Source organism: Trichomonas vaginalis (genome assembly GCF_026262505.1).
Source record: "Trichomonas vaginalis G3 chromosome Unknown ctg_34, whole genome shotgun sequence".
NCBI lineage: Eukaryota > Parabasalia > Trichomonadida > Trichomonadidae > Trichomonas > Trichomonas vaginalis.
Window position 1 is genome coordinate 1 of NW_026529122.1, and position 19,122 is coordinate 19,122.

Below are 19,122 nucleotides of genomic sequence, written 5' to 3' on the forward strand. Positions count from 1 at the left end.
TTATTTGCTCATTCGGTGTCATTGAAATCGGTAAGTTTTCACGATAGAACCAGTTTTCTGTCAGATTTATATATTTTAGCAAGGTCGTAAAAGCTTTTGTTGTTTCTTCTGACTAAATGCAACATAACCATATCTCTATCTTCTTCTTTCTCCAACTCTTCAGTATAAATCATATACTTATAACTCTTTTCCTTTCCTTTTGGTACTGAACGTGGTATTCTTTTCTGTATGCTTTTGTCTTTGGATTCAATGACTTCATCTTTTGCTTGAAGTTTCTTTTCCATCTCTCCACGTTCTGCTTTATATAGTTCATCTAACATCATGAAAATATAACAAGCATAACGAGGTGAAGCCCACATTGCTACAGCATTTACTAAAAGTCTATGAACATAATAACCTTTCAAACCAGGTGCCAAATTCTTGCGATTTTCGTACGGAATCTCTTCCCTCGGTTTTCCGAGGGAAGCAATCATATGAGGAAATTCTTCTAAAAGTTCTTTTGCCTGTTGGTTTTCAAACCAATGATATGCTTGCTTTGTAGAACGAAGAGCGTTCATTATACTTTGCATTTGATACATATCATCTTTGACTGAACGAATGAGTCTCAATTGTTTGTTATATTGTATGTATTCGTATTCTTCATTTATGGCTTCATGAACGATAGCAGTTGTTGTGTTCTCTAATGTTGACATTACTGTTCTTACATACAGGATAAAAAAAATAAATAAAATAAAAACTAACTTTATTTTTTCTGAGATAAACACTATTTCTTCACAACATTAAATTTTATCCTGTATGAAATGACTTTAAAAAGATTATTGACTGACTTCGAATACTATCTCATTGACGCACTGACAGACCCTCAAAACTGTGTTGAAAGTTCTTTAAGCTTTAAGATTGAAGGTACGACGCATTTTGTCTTCACTTACGTATTGAAAGAATATGACCGTTATCATAACGAAGTGAATCAAACACTAATAAAATTTGTAGATAAAAAATTGGTTAACAATGAATATTTTAAACGTGAAGACCCAAACACTGCTGGAGATGATGAAGAATACAGACAAGTTATTGAAAAAAATAACGCAAGATTAGATGCAATAGAAAAGAAGTTTAATGAATGTCTTACAAACACGTATGAATATCTTATGCAGTGGGAAGCCAGATGGAAATAAATTTACGTCAAATATGCAATTTATAAAATCTTATGTCGACAGGCTACGTAGCACAGTGGTCTAAGGTGGTGTTATGGAGGGGTCAAGGTCTGTGGTTCGAACCGCGACAGCGCCGTATTTTCTTATTTTCTTTATTTGTCTTGTTTGTCGTGAATAAAAAGTATCATAAAAGTGCTCTATCTTCCACGGGAATAAATAAAAAATTTACTTTATTTCTTCTTTATTTCTTTGTTCCCGTGGAAGAAGGGTTTTGCTGTTTTTTCTCAGCCGAAATCAATGATTTTTTCATTTTTGGAATCCTTAGCGAATGAGGAATCTTTTCTCTCGTGGAAGCTTTGACCTAAAATATAATTTAGGTGAAGAGACCCAAAGGGTCAGAGCCGCAAAGCGGCTAGGTGAGATGTCACCTGTTTTCTCACCTCTTTTTTCACCCTCGTGACTTTGTCATAACTTCTTCGTAAATGCTTTGTCATAACTTCTTCGTAAATGCTTTGTCATAACTTCTTCGTAAATGAGTGTAAATGACCAAAAATATATTATAGGTGAAGAGGTGAGATGAGGTGAGATGTCACCTCTTTTTTCACCTAATTTCTCACCCTCATGAATTTTCATGAATTTCCTTAAGATAGAAAAATAACGTTAGTTTTATTTTTATTTATTTTTTTATTTTGTATGTAAAGATATGATTTCAACAATCGGCACAACAACAATTCAAGCCGCGAACGGCGGGACTCTGTCCACAACAACTTCACCAAACTCGTTAGTCATGAATCCAACATCTATGTTAGTAGAGATGAAAAGCTTCATTCCTTCTTCATATACTTTCGAAACAAAAATCCAGAAGATAAAGCAAGAACTTTTAACAAGTAATTTAGACTGTAGTGCGAAAGATGAAACAAATGAACAGTATCTTTATGAAATGCAGGACATTATTGACCATTTACCTAAACTACCTGAAATTCAGCATCAAAAACTAACTATTCCTGAATTCGATGAAATAGAAGTGAAACCAACTGACTCAGTAGAAATAAAGAAGTTCATTCGAAAGGTAAACTATGAGTTTCTAGGATTTCATTGCAACCATAAGGTTATGGACAAAGATTGCGACATGGTATATAAGAATGTTTCTGACATATATAAATCCGGGGAGTTTAAGACCTACGATAACTTTGTTTCGTTAGTTGCTGAATGTGTATGGCAGATAAGAGATAAAGATAGAAGAGGTAAAATATGGAACGAACAGATAAGACCAACTGCTTTTGAGTTAAAGAAAACCATTGACGCCTTAGTTGTTTTAGCAGGTAAGGTTTCAGAATATAACGCAAAAATGAATCCGCAATGTTCTAAATGTAAAGCAGCAATTAGGAAATATAACTACTCCGTCAAAGAGATAGAAAGAATGCGAAACGACTATGCAGACTTAAAGAAAGAAGCAGAAAAGCCAGCAGAAAATAAAATGGACATGTTAGCATTTCTGAACAAAAACTATCCAACTGCTGACGATTTCCTTCTATCTGACGTCAAGAAGAAATATAAAGAAACTTTCGGCATTGTTAAAACTTTTGACATACTGACAGAAGAAATAGAAGCTACGAAATTGTTTAGGATTTCAAATATACATCGTACAATTCATGTAAAACGCTTGTGAAAAACTGGGGTGAGAAAACAGGTGAGAAAACGGGTGACATCTCACCTACTCACCTATAATATATTTTTGCTTTAATTAAATGCTTTCCGGAAACGTCGATGAAAATCATATGGACAAATTATATGAAAAAATTAATAATGATTACCCCTCATTAACCAGGGAAATGACGGATTCTATAGTTCGTAAATTCGATGAAATACAGGATATGTGGTTCGACAGATTCGACATGAACGATAAGGAAAAGAGAAAGAACGATAACAATTTACTTACTAAAAGAATCCTAAAATCTAAAATAGGTGAAGCTTCAACATTTAACACAGTACATAACTTTTACACCGCTGTTTATATTTTCAATAATTTATTTAACGATGAACGAGAAAGAAAAAGTATGTTTAACGGAAGAAATGAATATGATTTTATCCTTTGTGCTGTTCGGGATGTTGACATGAAACTAAAGAAAATATTCTTATTACAAGATGACACGGTTGAAGATGAAGTCAATGAGTTTTTAAATCGTGATTTAAATGAAATTGATGAAGTTATGACCGAATGTTATAAAAAGTTCAAGAGGTGAAAAAAGAGGTGAGAAAACAGGTGAAATCTCACCTCTTCACCTACCTAAATTATATTTTTGTCTGATTTACATCCAACGAAAAAGTTTAGAAGAATTTTCTTATTCTTTCTGGCATGTTTTTATCTTTCCAGTACTCCCGCTCTAATGGTCCCAGATGAGTTGGTTTAGATTCTCTCAAGTTCTTAGATGGTATAACATCTTCAACGCCTCCTTCATATCTTACTTTATAAGTGTCATCGTTTGTGTTATAGTCAAGTATTTCAATAACCACTCCTCGCTTTGCTTCGTCAATGGTTTCAGCAAGTTTGCCATTACTACTTTCGACTAATTTATGTCGAGGGTAAAATGCTATGGAGTCGTCAGCAGCTTTTATAAGATATCCATTACCTTGCGTAGAGTCTACGATATAATAATTTCGACTTAACCTTAAACGTTTCTTTGTCAATGGTTTGTCGTCAAGAACTACACGAACTTTTGTACCAGGAATGAGAGTAAATTGTGTTGAATTTCTGATATTTTGTGTTTGGCTTCGTTTCTTTTGTATATACTTTTCTTCTTGTTGTTGTGTCATTGAATTTGGTGTATGTCCTGTTGTAGAATGTGTTGAGGAATTATATACTTCGAGAAAATGTTTCATTGTTTCTTCGGTAAAGTCTCGCTCTTGATTTAAATCTCTGAGAGTCCTTATGAAGCGGTTAATGATACCGAGTATGTTATGGTTATGGTCTTCAGTAGTGTAGTGAGTTATGTTATGCTTAATGAGAAATTCTGTGATTTCGTTGCTGAGGTATGCACCGTCTTGGTCTGATGTTAAAATACTTGGGCTATGTTCTGCTACAAACTTTTGTAAAACTCTTAACACTTCATGAGTTCCTTTATTTCTCATTATATACGCATATGCTTTACGAGTGTTAACATTTATGAAGATGAGGAATGGTTTATGTCCTCCTTTTCTGCTTTGAATGAGAGTGTCAAATTGGTATGCGTCAGGAGTGTTGGAGTAAATTGGTAAAAAGTAGTCGTAAGGATTTATTTTTGTTTGATGTACAACATTTTTGTCAAAGAACCTTTTCACTTCAGCTCTGTTAGTAAATCCCGAACTCTTTGCAGCTTCATTGAACTTCTTAAATGACCTCCATGGATGTTGTTCGAATACTTCTTTCAAGCTCATTTATGTAAAGTTAAAGATTTTAACCAACTCGTATCCAAGCGTGCATTGTTATATAAGGAGGCATATAATCTTTTCCATTACCTGCTGGGTCTGTAATACCAGCTACAACATGTGTATGATTTCCTGCAGTTCCACAGAAAATACCTGTGCTAACATCTTTGGGGTCAGTTGTGATATCATATCTATGCATTCCCTGTCTATCCGAACCCGCTGCAAGATTTGTATAACCTCTTTTTGTTATTGAATGTGAATGGTTTCCTTCCACAGATGTTCTTCCACTGAACCTATGCATATGTGAAGGAAGGTTTTCAATACCTATTTTCTTTGAACCTCCCATCTTCATTGACTGCGTATTAGTGTAGAATGGAAAACTGTCAACTATTTCATACCATCTACCACCAAATAAAGTGTTTGGATTTATTGGATTCATAGACGTATAAACAGCTCCTATAGGATATATTAAATCATATATGCTCATAACTCTATAAACATATTCTAAAGAACTTATGTCATTAAATACCATTTGGAATGTATCTCCCGGATGAAATGTTGCATTTGTTCCACTTTTATAATGTAATGTTAGTTCAATAGAATTATCCAAGAAAAATTCAAAAGTATCTGGTTGAAGACCTCTAACAAATTCAAATGGAGTTGCTGGTTCACCATTTATAATTTCTGTTGTAAATGTCATTGTATCTGGTTTCGAAAATTTCTTTGTTAGTTCTGCATCCACATAAGTTTTATCTGCTTTCTTGTCTAACATTGCTGGTAGTTCATATGCTTCAAAGTTTCTGGCATGATCTTCGGTATTCCTGCAACTCTTATCTAAATTGTTAAGAGTATCTTTTACGCTTGTACTCGGATTCTCTAAAGGTGCACTTGAACCAAGGTCAAAGTTCAATATTATGTCGTCTGCTCTAACAGTAGTGAAGGATTTATGTGTATGGTTCTTGTCTGCTTTCTTGTCATATAAATCTTGAGCAGTGAATTTAATATTATGTTCATCCTTCATGACATAAACATCTTTACATCTAATGTTTCTCATCGTCGTTATGTCGTCATCCGATGTTAAACCTTGTGGAAAGTTAGGAGGTTTACAATATAATGCAGCCGCGTGCGGCGGGGCTCCGCCCTCCCACCAGTTTCTTCAACCGTTCCTTCAATACTTTCTATAGCAACAGTTGTGAAGGATTTATGTGTATGGTTCTTGTCTGCTTTCTTATCTAACATTGCTGGTAGTTCATGTGCTTCAAAGTTTCTGGCATGACTTTCAATGTTCCTGCAACTGTTATCTAAACTGTTAAGAGTATCTTTTACGCTTGTACTTGGATTTTCTAATGGTGCACTTGAACCAAGGTCAAAGTTCAATATTATGTCGTCTGCTCTAACAGTAGTGAAGGATTTATGTGTATGGTTCTTGTCAGCTTTACTGTCTAAAGAAGTTTGAAGTTCATTTATATCGGAGATGTTGTGTTTATGAGATTTCAAAACTTTGTTCGTTGCGTCAAGTTCAACTTTGTCAGCTTTACTTTTAATAGCATCTTCAAACGTTATTTTTGCCTTAACTCTTAACATAAATCTTGGTTCAACTAATACACCATTAACAGAGAAAGTAGAGGCATAAATTTCATCGTTATAACTAAATGCTTCTGGTGCTTTACCTGTGTCATACTGTACAGTACAGCTTATGTCATAACCTTTAGCACGAATGTATTTATATTTCATTAACATTTTTTGTCTTCGCTTCATCACTTCGTGTTAAATATCCATGGTAGTCCGTTATAATCTGTTCGTCTGAAGTTATATAATGAACGTGGTTTTTATCTGCTTTTTCGGCTAATTTCTCATTAACATCATTCACTTCTAATTCAACTCTTCCGCCAGAACTCTTATTATCATTAATCTTTTTCATTAATTCGGTAATTACGTCATAAAGACTATATTCTGTTTTCGGTTTTGTAAATAATGAGTCAAAATTTCTTTTCATCATTACATCGCTGACATTAATGATATCACCAATTCCTTTTTCATTTATTCTCTTCATTAATTCTGCAATAATGACGAATATATAATCTGTTAATTTATTCTCTTCATCGAGGGTTATAGAATGTTTTGAAATTGAATCATTAACTCCTCTAAATAAATCAATAACTTCAGGATACACGTTTTTAATGTCTTGAATAACCCGACCAGTATCCTCGCCACTATGTGGCTCTGAGCCCGTTGGGCTCTGTTGTTCATGTTCTTCGTTCCCGTCGTTACGTGGTTTTATATCTCTAACCATCATCAACGCAGCCATAACCGGAGGGTTTGTTGCTACCTGTTCGAAAATCCGTCCGTTATGTATGGTATATCTAAATAATTTCTTTGTGTTTGTTAAAACATTTGAAACAAGTCTTTTAAAACCATCTACAAAATTTCCTGTTTCACCTAATGTTCTTGCAGCATTTACAAGCTCACCCATTCCCGCTTTTGACCCCAAAAACGTCCATATTGCATTTATTTCACTCTGTATAGTTGTCCATTCAGCGAAACTAACACCCGCATTCGCTAAGCTGAAAATGAAATTCAGTGGATCGAACTTAATTCCACCTTCTTTTTCAATTTCAACGAACTCACTAACATGAGATTTTAAATATTCTTTCGTTAAAATTGTTTTCCCCGATGTTATGTCATTAACGAAACTATCACCGTCAAAAGTTAACGAATTCAATTTCGTCGTTGATGCTTTTATTTCATACACCGCTTTATCGATAGTTTTTGGCTCACCTTCTTTAGAAGCATATGAAACATTAATGAATGAATTATATGTATTCGTGAATGAATTAAAATCAATGATTTTCATTAATGACGCCTTTAATGATTCATTAACTGTTGAATCCCTTAAAACAATTAATGAACTGTCATGGGCTTCGCCCTGGTCGCTTCGGTCTGAAAGACCTTCAGGACTCAAAGAGTCCGTTTGCGACTTTATGAAAGGTACACTGCAACCGTCGAGTTTGGATCAAATGCTGTAGTTGGTGCAGGAATATTAATGATATAAGTCATTAAATCATTAAGTGACGTAAATAATGTTGTCGTTTTTGATTTAATTTCTTTAGCATCTGTTATATATGGTAATTTTATTTCTGTAGTTTCTGAATTAAAGATATTCGCTAAAATGTTTTGTAAACTGTTTGAAACAGCTGTGTAAACCGTTGAATTCGGAACTCTTACGATTTCACCATCCTTAATAAAAGGCATTGTACATGACGTAGTGCTTGGGTCAAATCTTTCGGGATTATAATTCAACATATATTCTAAACGCTTCATATACAGACCTATAACAGTTGTGTCGTTCTTCATGACAACTTCACATTTACAATGAATGGCATAGTGCATGGAGTTAAAATAGGGTCAAACTTTTCATAGTCCTTCCATGTTATGTATTTCTCGGTATTTCCATCAGAAATAACAATATATTTGTCAGTAAGTGTGAGAGAGTATTGACCAAAATATAAACGTTTAGCTCTGTCAGCTTCATACGCATATGCAGCAATACTCATATTTTAATGAGAATAAAATGTTGTTCTATTTGCAAAGTACAGACCCAAACGAATACGGGACAGTAAAGCTACAAACAAACTTAGGTCTTCAGAATGAAGCGCTTGCTTTCAGAGTTGTTGACTTCAATACTATCGCTTTCATTCGTTATAACAGATGAAACAGATTTCATGGAGCTTGAAATAGATGGAAAGAAGCACGAAATAAGATTTCACAATAATGTAGAATATAAGATGGAAACATTAGCTGGAGTGTTAAATGCGCTCATAAATACTACACAATAAACAAGGAGAACGAAGAAAACTTAATGAATGTTAAACTTATTGCAGGAGTTTTGAAGTTCAGTTATGCGAAGGAGTTTAAGATAACCGAATGAGTCATAGAGTTCAATTGCTTCTGGGAGCATACATATGACATGTCCTTTGAAAAGTGTTGACAAAACGATTGAGATGAAATCTGTTCCATACGTATGTTATGGTAATTGTTTATACGTTGAGTCAAAAATAGCTAATGTCACAGGTATTTCAGGAGTTAATAGTAAAGGTTCAGTAGAATATAAATCCTTCTGTTATGCAGTCAATTCAATGTTCATTCCAAACGTTCCTGTCATAGTAACTCATTTAGGTAAATGGGTTCGCATTAGTCCTCATAATTTGAAAGACATGCAATTCAGACTTGTTGACTTTCAAGGAGAGCCTGTAGAACTGAAGGCACCAGTGCGAATGACTGTTGAAGTTGACTTTTTAGAAAATATTAAATGCAACAGCTTACAAGAGAACTCAGAGCTAAAAATATAAAGTATGAATGTTATGTATTAGGTCATGAACTTTGGTTATTGCTGTTTGATGAAACAAATGAGTTAGTTATGTCAGTCAAGAGAACAGAAAAAGGCGTCAAAGGCGCCGAGCGCAAAGCGCTATATTGTGTTAGTGAAAACTGCACCAAGTCAATAAGATTAGGTTTGCATTATGAAGATGAGTTCGATACTGTTGAAGAAGTTTTGGATAGATATTACAAATTGCTTTAATTTACTAAAACATATTTCAAACAAAGCTTATATTCTGTTGAAAGTTTTGTATACTCGTTCGAATATTTATACTTAAACTCAACTCCTGTAGTTCCTGGTGTTTCAATGATGCGGATGTTACCTATTTTCATGAATGGTGGCGTTTGACCACAGCATTCGATTTCAGGGTCGAGATAGTCAATGACACATTGTTTCCCTGTTATTCGTGATATAACATTTTCAAGGTCCTCCTTTGTTAGAATTATTTGGTTCTTGCTTATAAGATTTGTCAAAAGCTTCTTATCGTCTTTGAGTAAAATTGTTTGGTATAACTGAAGAAGGTAATGGTCTACGTTATCTGAAGGATTTGTTTGAACATTTGTGTAAGGGTTGTCGTTGGCTTCTCTTGAAAGAACTTGGTCCAGTGGTGATACTCTAACTTAACATCTGATGTAGCGTTAGCGTTTGAAGCTGTGTTTAAATTCACGGCGCCATGCTCCAAGATGGGCTCTTTGAGCCCTCCCGACTTAAGTTCTGGTTCTTTTTCTTTCAAACACTCTGAACTATAGTTCTTATAACAATATTGTTTGTCGTTCGTGAGTCAACATTTGATGTTGGTTCAATTGGAACATTAACGGCACCAGCTAAGATGGATTTGCTTCTCATTTCATATAGAATAAAAACCTTTTATATGTATGAAATGAACAATATACTCGACAAGGGTTTGAATGTAAAGCTAACGAATGAAAATATTGTTGAATTCACTGAGACAGGTGCTGTGTATAAAGATGTAGAACTACTGAACAAAAGAGCTAAGGGAAGAAGCAGGAACATGAACAAAGGGTGGAAGCCTATAAAAATTTATGTCAACGATGGCTCAGGAGGTTCAAACATAAAGTATGCAGAAAGTTATAGAGTTTATGCTCTCAAGGGAGAGAAGCCTTCATTTAAGAACAGCTATTCTAACACATATCCTCAAAAGCTAACGGATGGAGAAGTGGATGATATGAATGACAGCAAAAATTTAACAGAAATGGCGACAGAGATGCATGGAATTTGTTTACCATCAGTCAATTGAAGGTTAAACTTTAAAACAATGTTGGTCGTTCCCATGGAATATTTTTGACTTTAATGGTATTAGTCATGATATGAATCTCAAGGTATGAACGAGGAGAGATGAGAGACTTATATGCTTCCCAAATTTCTTCAAAAGGTAATGTTATACCTGACTGTTTCCAAATGAGTTCAATATCATAACGTGAGAAACCTTGAAAGATAACGAAGTCAGTTATGAGACGTTTTATGTTTAAAGCAAGAAAACGCCATGTTTGCATAAGTATTGCTACAGTTAAGTGGTAATGTCTGACTTTAGTAATGATGTTAGCTAATGGTGAGTCTGGTTTTGACACTAAACCTTTTCCGGCGAAGTCGTCACAAACGAGCAGAGTGTTTGAAGGATACTTTTTGAAGGGGTATTTTGAAAGTTTTGATAGAATGTAGTTTGTCAGTCGTTTCATATCGTAAACTCCTGAGTACTGACGTAAGTGGTGTTTGTCAATAATTCTTTCCATCTCTTCTGAAGTCTTTTGCATTCCTGACTGTATGAACTCAACGATGGCATAATATTTCCTCTTACGTCGAATGTAACGTTGAAGAAATTCAATGAGTTCACTGTCTGGAACTTTAACGACAGAGGCTTGAACTTTACTCATGAATGTTTTCGCTGTTGAATCCATAGAGTCTGAAGTTGCTGATATAATGATTTGGTCATAGTAAGAGTCGTTTCCTAAACGCTCTGTTATGAGTATATGACGAATGAGGTTAAATGTCTTACCTGAACCCATCTTTCCACAATAGAAATACACACCATTTGAACAGAACTCATAATCTTTGCTGAAAGGAAGAATGAGAGAAGAGTTAAGTTTGTCTGTAGTTTCATTCATGTCTTCATCTACGTCATGTATTAAATGCTTCATTTTATCTCCATTAAAAATGCAAGTCAGAAATATTCAGAACATAGCACCGAGTCTAACTGACAAGAGTATAAAGATATACTATGAACATGTTATGATGAAACCTACCAAAATTCAAGAAAGTCAGTATACTTATGAATATCCAAGACACTGGGTAGAGTATGTAGGAGGTGAGAAAGCTATTGAAATCAGACAGGTTCGAAGTATTCCAGCAGGAAGAACAATATTATTGAAGAACTTTAATGTTTTGAGGTATAATGATGAAACAAAGAAGCAAGATAGTTTTCCTGTTGCTGTGTATGTGAACCTAGACACAGGAGATGACATGAAAGTTTTTAACACAAAGCTTCAAACGGTATTGAAAGAACAACTGACTGCGGAAGGACATCCATTACCTTCAGAAGTTACCATAGCATATAATTTTGAAACAAACTCAATAGATTTTAAAGTCGTCTCTGCAAAGAAGTCAGGATTTACATTTAATGAAGCAGATGTATATTCGAATGAAAACTTCAAAGCTATTGCATGGTTAGATAATGACGATTGCTTTAAGAAAATATTTAAATACAGTGACTCAACGATGTCAATAGATGACCTTCGTGGAATGTTACCATCGACGTTTACAGTAGAAGGTTCAGCAGGATTGCTTACAAGATTGTCAATTGGTGGTATTTGGTCTCGTGAGAACATTGTTATAAAATCCAGTATAAGTGAATTTGCTGAAGAATCTATATTATGTCTTTCAAACTACATGTATTCGCCACCGAAGCATTATAGTATAACAAACTTTGTCAGTAAGTTTAACATAAGACTTGTCGAACCTTCTTCAATGAAAGATGTTGTGCTACCTAAAGATGGAAAGGATGGACTCATTATTGAGATGATTTTAATAGCATATTAAATGAGCTTGTTCTTGAAGGTCATTCATGATGAAATAACTGTTGTAGAAGATGTTAGCAATTGTTCAGACATTTTATTGAGAATAGATGAGAATAAGAAAGAAGTTAGATAGACCGCAAAGCGGTGAGGGCGAAGCCCGTGAGAACGCTTATGTTTCATTGACTTTCTCCAGTAACGAGAACTTTTATGAGATAATATTGAAGAGAGATGATTTTAATATGGGGTAAATGGTAGCTTGGGCAGCTTTAGGCGCAATGGGAACAAAAGCATTAGCATTTGGAGCAAAAGCACTTGGAGCTTATGACGCAGTAAATAAAATGAGTGGAGGAAGGGTTTCGAAGACATTAGATGCAAATAAAGGGAAGATTGGAGGCTGGGTTGCAAAGAAGTTAAGATTAAATAAAATAGGGCTCATAAATAAAGCATCCAATTTGGTTGCGACTGAGTCGGAAAATGCTTTAGGAAAGGACGATGAGTTTTCAAAACACGCAAAAGACTTTAATGACCAGATGAAAGGTGAAACAATGCATTTAAATAGAGTCGATGGAACTCTTCCTCCACCAGCAGTTCTTCCGTATGGTCCCTATGGAATGTATGGAAACCCTTACGAAAGACCATTTGACCCATTGACTGGTGGAAGTAACTGGTATCATTACGGACGAAGAAGAAAGACAGTCAAGTTGGAGACAGACGTGAAGAAAGCAACTAAAAAGAAACCAAGGAAGAGAGTTATAAAGCAATGAATTCATGAGGTGAAAAAAGAGGTGAAAAAAGAGGTGAGATTTCACCACTTCACCTAAATTTATTTTTGCGCTATGTTTTCATACGTGTGAGGGTGGTGATATCATTAATTTTTAAGTTTATTTTTATATAAATGACAGAACAAAAATAAAGCATATCTACTCAACAGGAATGAGACCCTTACTGACTATGTATTCGTTTAATGCTTGATGAAAACAATGGTACATATTATCGTATGGGTATACACAACGTCTGTTTCCATCGTCGTCGTATATGTAGAGCTCAAATCCAGTCCAACCTTCTTTTGTACAATATGTAGCTTTATTTAAGTATGCATTTATGTAGATAAGGCAATTTTCTTCATCGCTCCAGAAATAATTTTTGTTCTTTGTTGAAATAGTTTTCGTTCCTCTGCGACCATAAGGAATGTATGCAATGAACTTTGCGTCATAAGGGATTGTAATATATTCAGGGTTTCTTTCATCGTCAATGGGTCTGTCTTTGTTAAAATGCATGTTTCTCAGTTTTACTTGAGTTTTGAATAGTTCACGGAAACGTTCTGGGAAAGAGTCATAGTAAATGTAGTCGGACATGTCTTTGTAATGAAATAAAAAATTTAAAAAAAAATAAAAATAAGGTTATTTTTTATTTAGTGAGGATGGTAGGGAATTCGTTAGTGAAGTCGTTAGTGAAGTCGTTTATGTGTCAGATGGTTTTGTAAATATTTAAGGTTAAGTTGGTGTTATGGTTGTGTTGTAAAATATACGTTACTGGTTTCGTAAAGTGTCAAAACCGCTAAGTGGTGTACGGAGGCGCGCAGTGCCGCTGTACACGACTTAGGGATACTAACTTCGTATAACTTTGTAGGTTTTTCGTAAAAGTCATTTGCCAAGCATAAGAAAGAGTTTTGGGCGCCAGAAAATGAAGCATGAACAATAATAGCAGCTGGGTCGAAAACATCTTTAAATAAATATGGTTCATCTCTTGCATATCGACTGTAAATATTTGCTAAAGGAAGTTTGACTTTCTGATTTAACATTCTTTGCAAATAATACCATGACATTGCAGTGAATTCTGTATATATTTGTTCGTCTTTCTTTGGATTGTCTTCGTAGATTTGAAATGACACTTGTGAATTTTGTTTGTCATATACAATTCTCACATAAAGTGTGCTCTCGGTATTTGCATATTCATCAGCATATTTTGCATAACATGAATTTATTTTATCTTCTATATTTTTTAACGCAGTCTGTAGAGAAGATGAAAGGTCAACTTGTATTAGCTCAATTTCTTCCCACATTTTTCGTTTCCCTTCAGATATATAATCTATATGAAACCTTACAATAAATGGAAAACTTTTATCTTCTACAGACACAAACTTCATTCTACGAAAGCCAATAGCTTTTGTGACAGATGGGTCTCTTAGCCATCTTAATGGGTAGTCAAAACGATAGCCTTCATGCTTTACGGTCTCTGTCTCAAACTTTTGACCGACATTAGTAAAAAGTTCATCTAATGGTTTAGTTGTAGCAACTCTTGAATTTTCTTTTTCTATTGGAAGCATATTTTATCTAGAATAAAAATGTCAAATGAAACAGCGTCTATGAGAGAAATACAACACAACCGACAACTCATTATGCAAGCTCTAAATAAGAACACAACAAACTTTTCAAACTATTCTAAGATATCTGAGTCATTGAAAGAAGGAAACTTAAAACTGACATTAAACCCAATGACAGATGAGTTTCTGTTTCAAGACAATAAGAACCATACTGTCTGTATAAATCCAACAAAAGGAACTTTAAACGAGAAACCTATAAATGAACTTCTTTTGAAAGCAGATGTTGACAACAAAGCTGACAAAGAATATGTAGACGATGCAATAGCAAAAGAAGAAGAAAGAGCTAACAATGCTTATGCAACAAAAGAACATACTCATCCTGAACTAGCAGACAAAACATATGTTGACAATAAAATGTCAAGTGAAGTGACAAGAGCTGAAAACGAATATTCTAAAAAGACTCATACACATTCTATATCTGAAATAACAGACTTAAACGTTAGCCTTGAAAATAAGGTAGATAAGGGACTTATGGCTAGTGTGTTAGAGAAGAAAGCGGATAAGGAATATGTGGATGAAAAAGATAACGAAATGAAAGAAAGGGTTGACTGGTACCATGAATGGACATCGAAGACTTTTAAAGTAAAGCCGATACAGGATGGGTTTCAGGATGTTTTAGACCTTAAAGCAGATAAAACTTATGTTAACGATGAGTTAGAGAAGAAAGCAGAATAAGAACCATACACATACAAGTTTTACAACTGTTGCTATAGAAAGTATTGAAGGAACGGTTGAAGAAACTGGTGGGGATGCATATATTGTAAACCTCCTAACTTTCCACAAGGTTTAACATCGGATGACGACATAACGACGATGAGAAACATTAGATGTAAAGATGTTTATGTCATGAAGGATGAACATAATATTAAATTCACTGCTCAAGATTTATATGACAAGAAAGCAGACAAAACAGAGCTTCAAACATTAAAGACAGAAATGCTTCAAACATTATATCCTATAGGCTCTATTTATACGTCAATGAACTCTACCAGACCAGAAAAGTTCTGGTTTGGAACTTGGACTCAAATAGTCGACAGGTTTTTGTATTGTGCAAACTCTTCAAAGGAAACAGGTGGAAGTAAAACGATTTCAGGTGAAAATTTACCTGCACACAGTCACTACATAGATTTAAGTACATCTCAAGCAGGTTGGCATAAGCATAATTTTGGGATTGGTCAGCAATGAAAAAGGTAAAGGATATGATGTTAAAGACAACGTTCAGTTTGCTATAAATTGTTTACTGGGTAACACAGGGAGGAGGAAACCATACACATCGCGTTTCAGGATATACGCAAACAACGGGACAAAGTAAAGACTACATGCCACCTTACATGACAGTTTACGCATGGTATAGAAATGCTTAGTCGTCATTTTCAACTTCTTTAGCATATTCGTCAGGAGTTGTCTTATATTTGTTAGGAACTGTCTTTGAAAGTATACCACCTTGAACTTTGACAAGTTTGAAACGAGGTCTGACAATAGTAGTTTTATCTTCTGCTTGCAGTCTGTACATTTTGCCATGTTTGCCTAAAACTTCATAATATTCTCTTGTATACTTTCTTCTATTTTTACGAACACGAATGTGAGTACCTGTCGGGTTCCCATTGTTGTCATAGTCAATAGTATTTTCATATGGGTCGCGTTTAGGTATTTCTATTTTTACTTTGTCACCTTTCTGAAGTTTGAAGCCCGGCATTCTTTCTTGTTTGTCTCTTTTGACTAAATTATTAAATATATAGTCTTTCTCTAAGTCAGGGTTGTTTTTCATTTCTTCGGGGAGTGGTTTCCCAAACCTTTTTGTTTACGGCTATTGTAAATATTTAAAACTTGTCTCATCTTTGCCATGGAGAAGTGTCTATATTTGTCGTCATATGACATTTCATTTGCTTCACCACCTTGTGGTTGGTTTAAGTCTCTTAACATTTTTATACAACCGTCAATGACACCAAGAGCAGAATGGTTTTGGTCGACAATGAAATATTGGTTTACATTTTTTGAACGCAGATAGTTTTTTACATCATCTGATTTGAAAGAACTTTCACAGTCAGATGTCAGTTTTGTTGGATGGTATTTGTCAACGAATATTGTCAAAGCTGCTAAGATATCTAAAATATTTTTGGACTGTAATGGTATGGCTTCACAGTATCTTGTGTTTTGACCGACAAATATTAGCCAGTATGGTGGTCCATCTTCTCTATACCTCGGAATGTTTTCCAAGATATCCATAAACCAAGCATTTGGTGTTGAACTAAAGATTTTTATCATGAGTGCTTTCTTTGTCGCTTTAGAAACATAGGGGTCCTTGTTTGGATTCGTCATTTTTTACCCATAAGAAATGGGTTTATTTGGCGCATTAGCAGGAGTTGCATCCAGATTTTTGCCCGCAGTGGGAACAATAGCCAGAGGTGTATTTGGAGTTGGAAGGAAGATTTTGAGTACATTAGGTATACTTAAAGAGAAAGCACAACCTATTATACAAACTGTACAGAAAGGTTGGGATGTAGCACGAGATGCACAAATCTTATTCCAAATCCTGAAACAAGAGGAAAAGTTCAAGGATGGATGGACAATGTAGGAAGACAAGCAGGAAACTATTATAACAAAGCAAATGACTACTATAACCAAGCAGGACACTATATGGACCAAGGTGAAAGATTCTTTAACAGAGGATATAACCATGCACAACAATGGGTAAACAATAACCAACCTCAACCGCCTCAAACGTGGGGAATGTAAAGTTTTTTACTGAGATGAAATGAACAATACAGCATTGAGACAAATGGGTTCAAGATGGATTTGTCGACTTCCAGCAGTTACACAACGTGTTTGTCAAGTTCTTCCTATACCTCAGGAAGTTTTAGACCGACTTAAAAAACAACAACAACCAGTTGAAAACAAACCAAACTAAAATTTTTTACTGAGATGAAATGACCGAAGAAGTTGAAACGGTAGATTTGACACCACAAACAAAAAGTTCAGAACCATTGTCAAAACCTGTCAAAGAACTTACAGATGAAGAGAAAAATTCAATAATAGAAAGTGCCAGGTCTGGAAATACAAACCCTAACTATAAAGTCACTTTTCATAGAAATGGAACGGCTAGTATCTCAAAAAAGAAACAGACTCTCACAAATAAAATATTGAAGTCTGAAGGAGCTTTCGAGACAACAGATGGAAAAGTTTACTTCACTGACCAACAGTTCATTATAGAACATCTCATTGACTTAGAGTCGAAATATTCTAAACTTTACAACAAACACAAAAAGTTGAAAGGAAAACAAAAACAAATGGCATATGATATTTATGAAGATGTTGACGACACAACTGTTCCTGCAGTAGGTAAAGTCAGAGGAACCGAAAAGTGACGAAAACGTGAGAAAAACCGATAGAAGAAGAAAACCAAAAACTGAAGATAAACCAAAACCAAAGTTTAGTTTCCAAACTAAACCAAGTCAACCTTCATTAGCTGGTATGGGTTGGCGTCAAAGACTTATGGCAGCAGGCGGTTATGTTAAGTAAAGAAAAAAATATTTTTTATTTTTATAAAAATGCCCCCATATAGAATGGATAGAAAATCTGCTAGAATAAAAGCAGAGTTGCAAAGATATGGTTGGAGAGTTTCGAAGAAGTTTAAATATAGGAAGGGAAGACCCATAAAAGTCTATGACAAACTGGCTGGTCTTCGCTACGAAATGGATTTGGAAACAGCACGTGCCAATTATCCAAACAGACTAGAGAGGTTAGAAGAAGAACGTCTTATGGACATGCCTTTCGATGTTAGTGAACCTCAAGTTGAAGGACACGACGGCTTTGCCAGATTCTACTGGAAACATGACGAACAATTGCATCCTTTGAGAAGGAAAAAAGGTAGTGCAGAGGATGGTCATGCTCCCATGGAAAGAACAAGATATGCATATGAAAAGTATCGTGAAGTTAGAAGTCAAATTACATCTGGTCGAACCTTTACAGTAAACTTTGACGAAGGAAAGAACAAAGAAGGCTTCATGGGAGTACTTGCTGCAATTCAAGACGGAAATAAGAAAGGATACAATCTCAGATTGACCATAACAGATTTGGATGGTCACATTTACTATGCAATGGCAATGAACAAACAGCAAACTTCTTGACGCTTTCAAGACTACAAAGAGAGAACAAATGGTTGACTCCGACTCAGACATTTTGAATGCAATTGAAGGAATTGCAAGTGTCAAGTTCGAATGGTACCAACCTAACCCTCAAGCAGTCAGACAACATGCTGGATACTTCCCGTTCATAAATAAGTCTGACATTGACTTGACAAGGTATGGAATTTACAATTCAATTGAAACAATTGTCAATGAACCTTGCATTCTTACATGTCTCAGGAACTCTGGTCTTGTTACAGATGAGAAGATGAAGTATCTTGAGTCATGTGTGAAGACAAGGTACATTCTCAGAGGTCAATTGGCAAAAATTGCACCGTTGGCAAATGTCAATATCCGAGTCAACATACCTACAGCTAAAGGTTCTTCACATGACGACTATGTTGTTGAGTTCAATTTACCATGGTTGAAGATTGTAATTGTCCACAACCACTTCATGTTGAACGAAAGTCTTACAAACCCATTGTTCGGAAAAGGCAAGTGCAACATTGTCAGAGCTGTAAACATTCTTTTCGAGAAAGGTTTGTTGGAACCAAATTCCAGATGACAAGCTGACAGAAACTTTTGTACCAAAAGACGAAACAAACTTTTCACTGTTAGCAAGACCAAAAGTTGTTCCAGACAAAGT

At 35.0% G+C, this 19,122-nt stretch overlaps 10 protein-coding genes and 7 pseudogenes across 17 annotated transcripts, besides 2 other annotated features; 9 read left to right on the top strand and 8 right to left on the bottom strand.

Annotated features, from left to right (window-relative positions):
- The first annotated feature begins 1 nt into the window (after position 1).
- Positions 2–13,582: a mobile genetic element.
- TVAGG3_1063860 lies at positions 124–692 on the bottom strand (annotated as a pseudogene). Its single transcript has one exon. A coding segment is annotated over exon 1 (569 nt).
- TVAGG3_1063870 (uncharacterized protein) lies at positions 801–1,175 on the top strand (the record flags this gene model as incomplete). Its single annotated transcript, XM_001295185.1, has 1 exon — positions 801–1,175. One exon carries the CDS (start codon positions 801–803, stop codon positions 1,173–1,175), a length of 375 nt encoding a protein of 124 aa, XP_001295186.1.
- Positions 1,858–2,476, top strand: TVAGG3_1063880 (annotated as a pseudogene). Its single transcript has one exon. A coding segment is annotated over exon 1 (619 nt).
- Positions 2,503–2,823, top strand: TVAGG3_1063890 (organellar and viral DNA polymerase type B; the record flags this gene model as incomplete). The annotated part of the gene is made up of 1 exon (XM_001290100.1): positions 2,503–2,823. The coding sequence occupies one exon, from the start codon at positions 2,503–2,505 to the stop codon at positions 2,821–2,823; it is 321 nt and encodes a 106-aa protein (XP_001290101.1).
- Positions 2,987–3,397, top strand: TVAGG3_1063900 (uncharacterized protein; the record flags this gene model as incomplete). Its single annotated transcript, XM_001281002.1, has 1 exon — positions 2,987–3,397. The coding sequence occupies one exon, from the start codon at positions 2,987–2,989 to the stop codon at positions 3,395–3,397; it is 411 nt and encodes a 136-aa protein (XP_001281003.1).
- Positions 3,483–4,283, bottom strand: TVAGG3_1063910 (integrase core domain containing protein family; the record flags this gene model as incomplete). The annotated part of the gene is made up of 1 exon (XM_051256112.1): positions 3,483–4,283. One exon carries the CDS (start codon positions 4,281–4,283, stop codon positions 3,483–3,485), a length of 801 nt encoding a protein of 266 aa, XP_051076664.1.
- TVAGG3_1063920 (ATP binding) lies at positions 4,588–4,998 on the bottom strand (the record flags this gene model as incomplete). The annotated part of the gene is made up of 1 exon (XM_051256113.1): positions 4,588–4,998. The coding sequence occupies one exon, from the start codon at positions 4,996–4,998 to the stop codon at positions 4,588–4,590; it is 411 nt and encodes a 136-aa protein (XP_051076665.1).
- On the bottom strand, positions 5,388–6,143 carry TVAGG3_1063930 (annotated as a pseudogene). The gene has a single exon. A coding segment is annotated over exon 1 (756 nt).
- Positions 6,562–7,032, bottom strand: TVAGG3_1063940 (annotated as a pseudogene). Its single transcript has one exon. A coding segment is annotated over exon 1 (471 nt).
- TVAGG3_1063950 (uncharacterized protein) lies at positions 8,869–9,138 on the top strand (the record flags this gene model as incomplete). The annotated part of the gene is made up of 1 exon (XM_051256114.1): positions 8,869–9,138. One exon carries the CDS (start codon positions 8,869–8,871, stop codon positions 9,136–9,138), a length of 270 nt encoding a protein of 89 aa, XP_051076666.1.
- TVAGG3_1063960 (protein of unknown function, DUF4106 family) lies at positions 10,206–11,060 on the bottom strand (the record flags this gene model as incomplete). The annotated part of the gene is made up of 1 exon (XM_051256115.1): positions 10,206–11,060. One exon carries the CDS (start codon positions 11,058–11,060, stop codon positions 10,206–10,208), a length of 855 nt encoding a protein of 284 aa, XP_051076667.1.
- Positions 11,185–11,781, top strand: TVAGG3_1063970 (annotated as a pseudogene). The gene has a single exon. A coding segment is annotated over exon 1 (597 nt).
- TVAGG3_1063980 (protein of unknown function, DUF4107 family) lies at positions 12,500–12,733 on the top strand (the record flags this gene model as incomplete). Its single annotated transcript, XM_051256116.1, has 1 exon — positions 12,500–12,733. One exon carries the CDS (start codon positions 12,500–12,502, stop codon positions 12,731–12,733), a length of 234 nt encoding a protein of 77 aa, XP_051076668.1.
- Positions 12,890–13,324, bottom strand: TVAGG3_1063990 (uncharacterized protein; the record flags this gene model as incomplete). Its single annotated transcript, XM_051256117.1, has 1 exon — positions 12,890–13,324. One exon carries the CDS (start codon positions 13,322–13,324, stop codon positions 12,890–12,892), a length of 435 nt encoding a protein of 144 aa, XP_051076669.1.
- A 731-nt stretch (positions 13,583–14,313) lies between the features above and the next one.
- On the top strand, positions 14,314–14,801 carry TVAGG3_1064000 (annotated as a pseudogene). Its single transcript has one exon. A coding segment is annotated over exon 1 (488 nt).
- A 971-nt stretch (positions 14,802–15,772) lies between these two features.
- Positions 15,773–18,948: a mobile genetic element.
- TVAGG3_1064020 lies at positions 15,820–16,578 on the bottom strand (annotated as a pseudogene). Its single transcript has one exon. A coding segment is annotated over exon 1 (759 nt).
- Positions 17,108–17,260, top strand: TVAGG3_1064030 (uncharacterized protein; the record flags this gene model as incomplete). Its single annotated transcript, XM_051256118.1, has 1 exon — positions 17,108–17,260. The coding sequence occupies one exon, from the start codon at positions 17,108–17,110 to the stop codon at positions 17,258–17,260; it is 153 nt and encodes a 50-aa protein (XP_051076670.1).
- Positions 18,949–19,122: the final 174 nt, after the last annotated feature.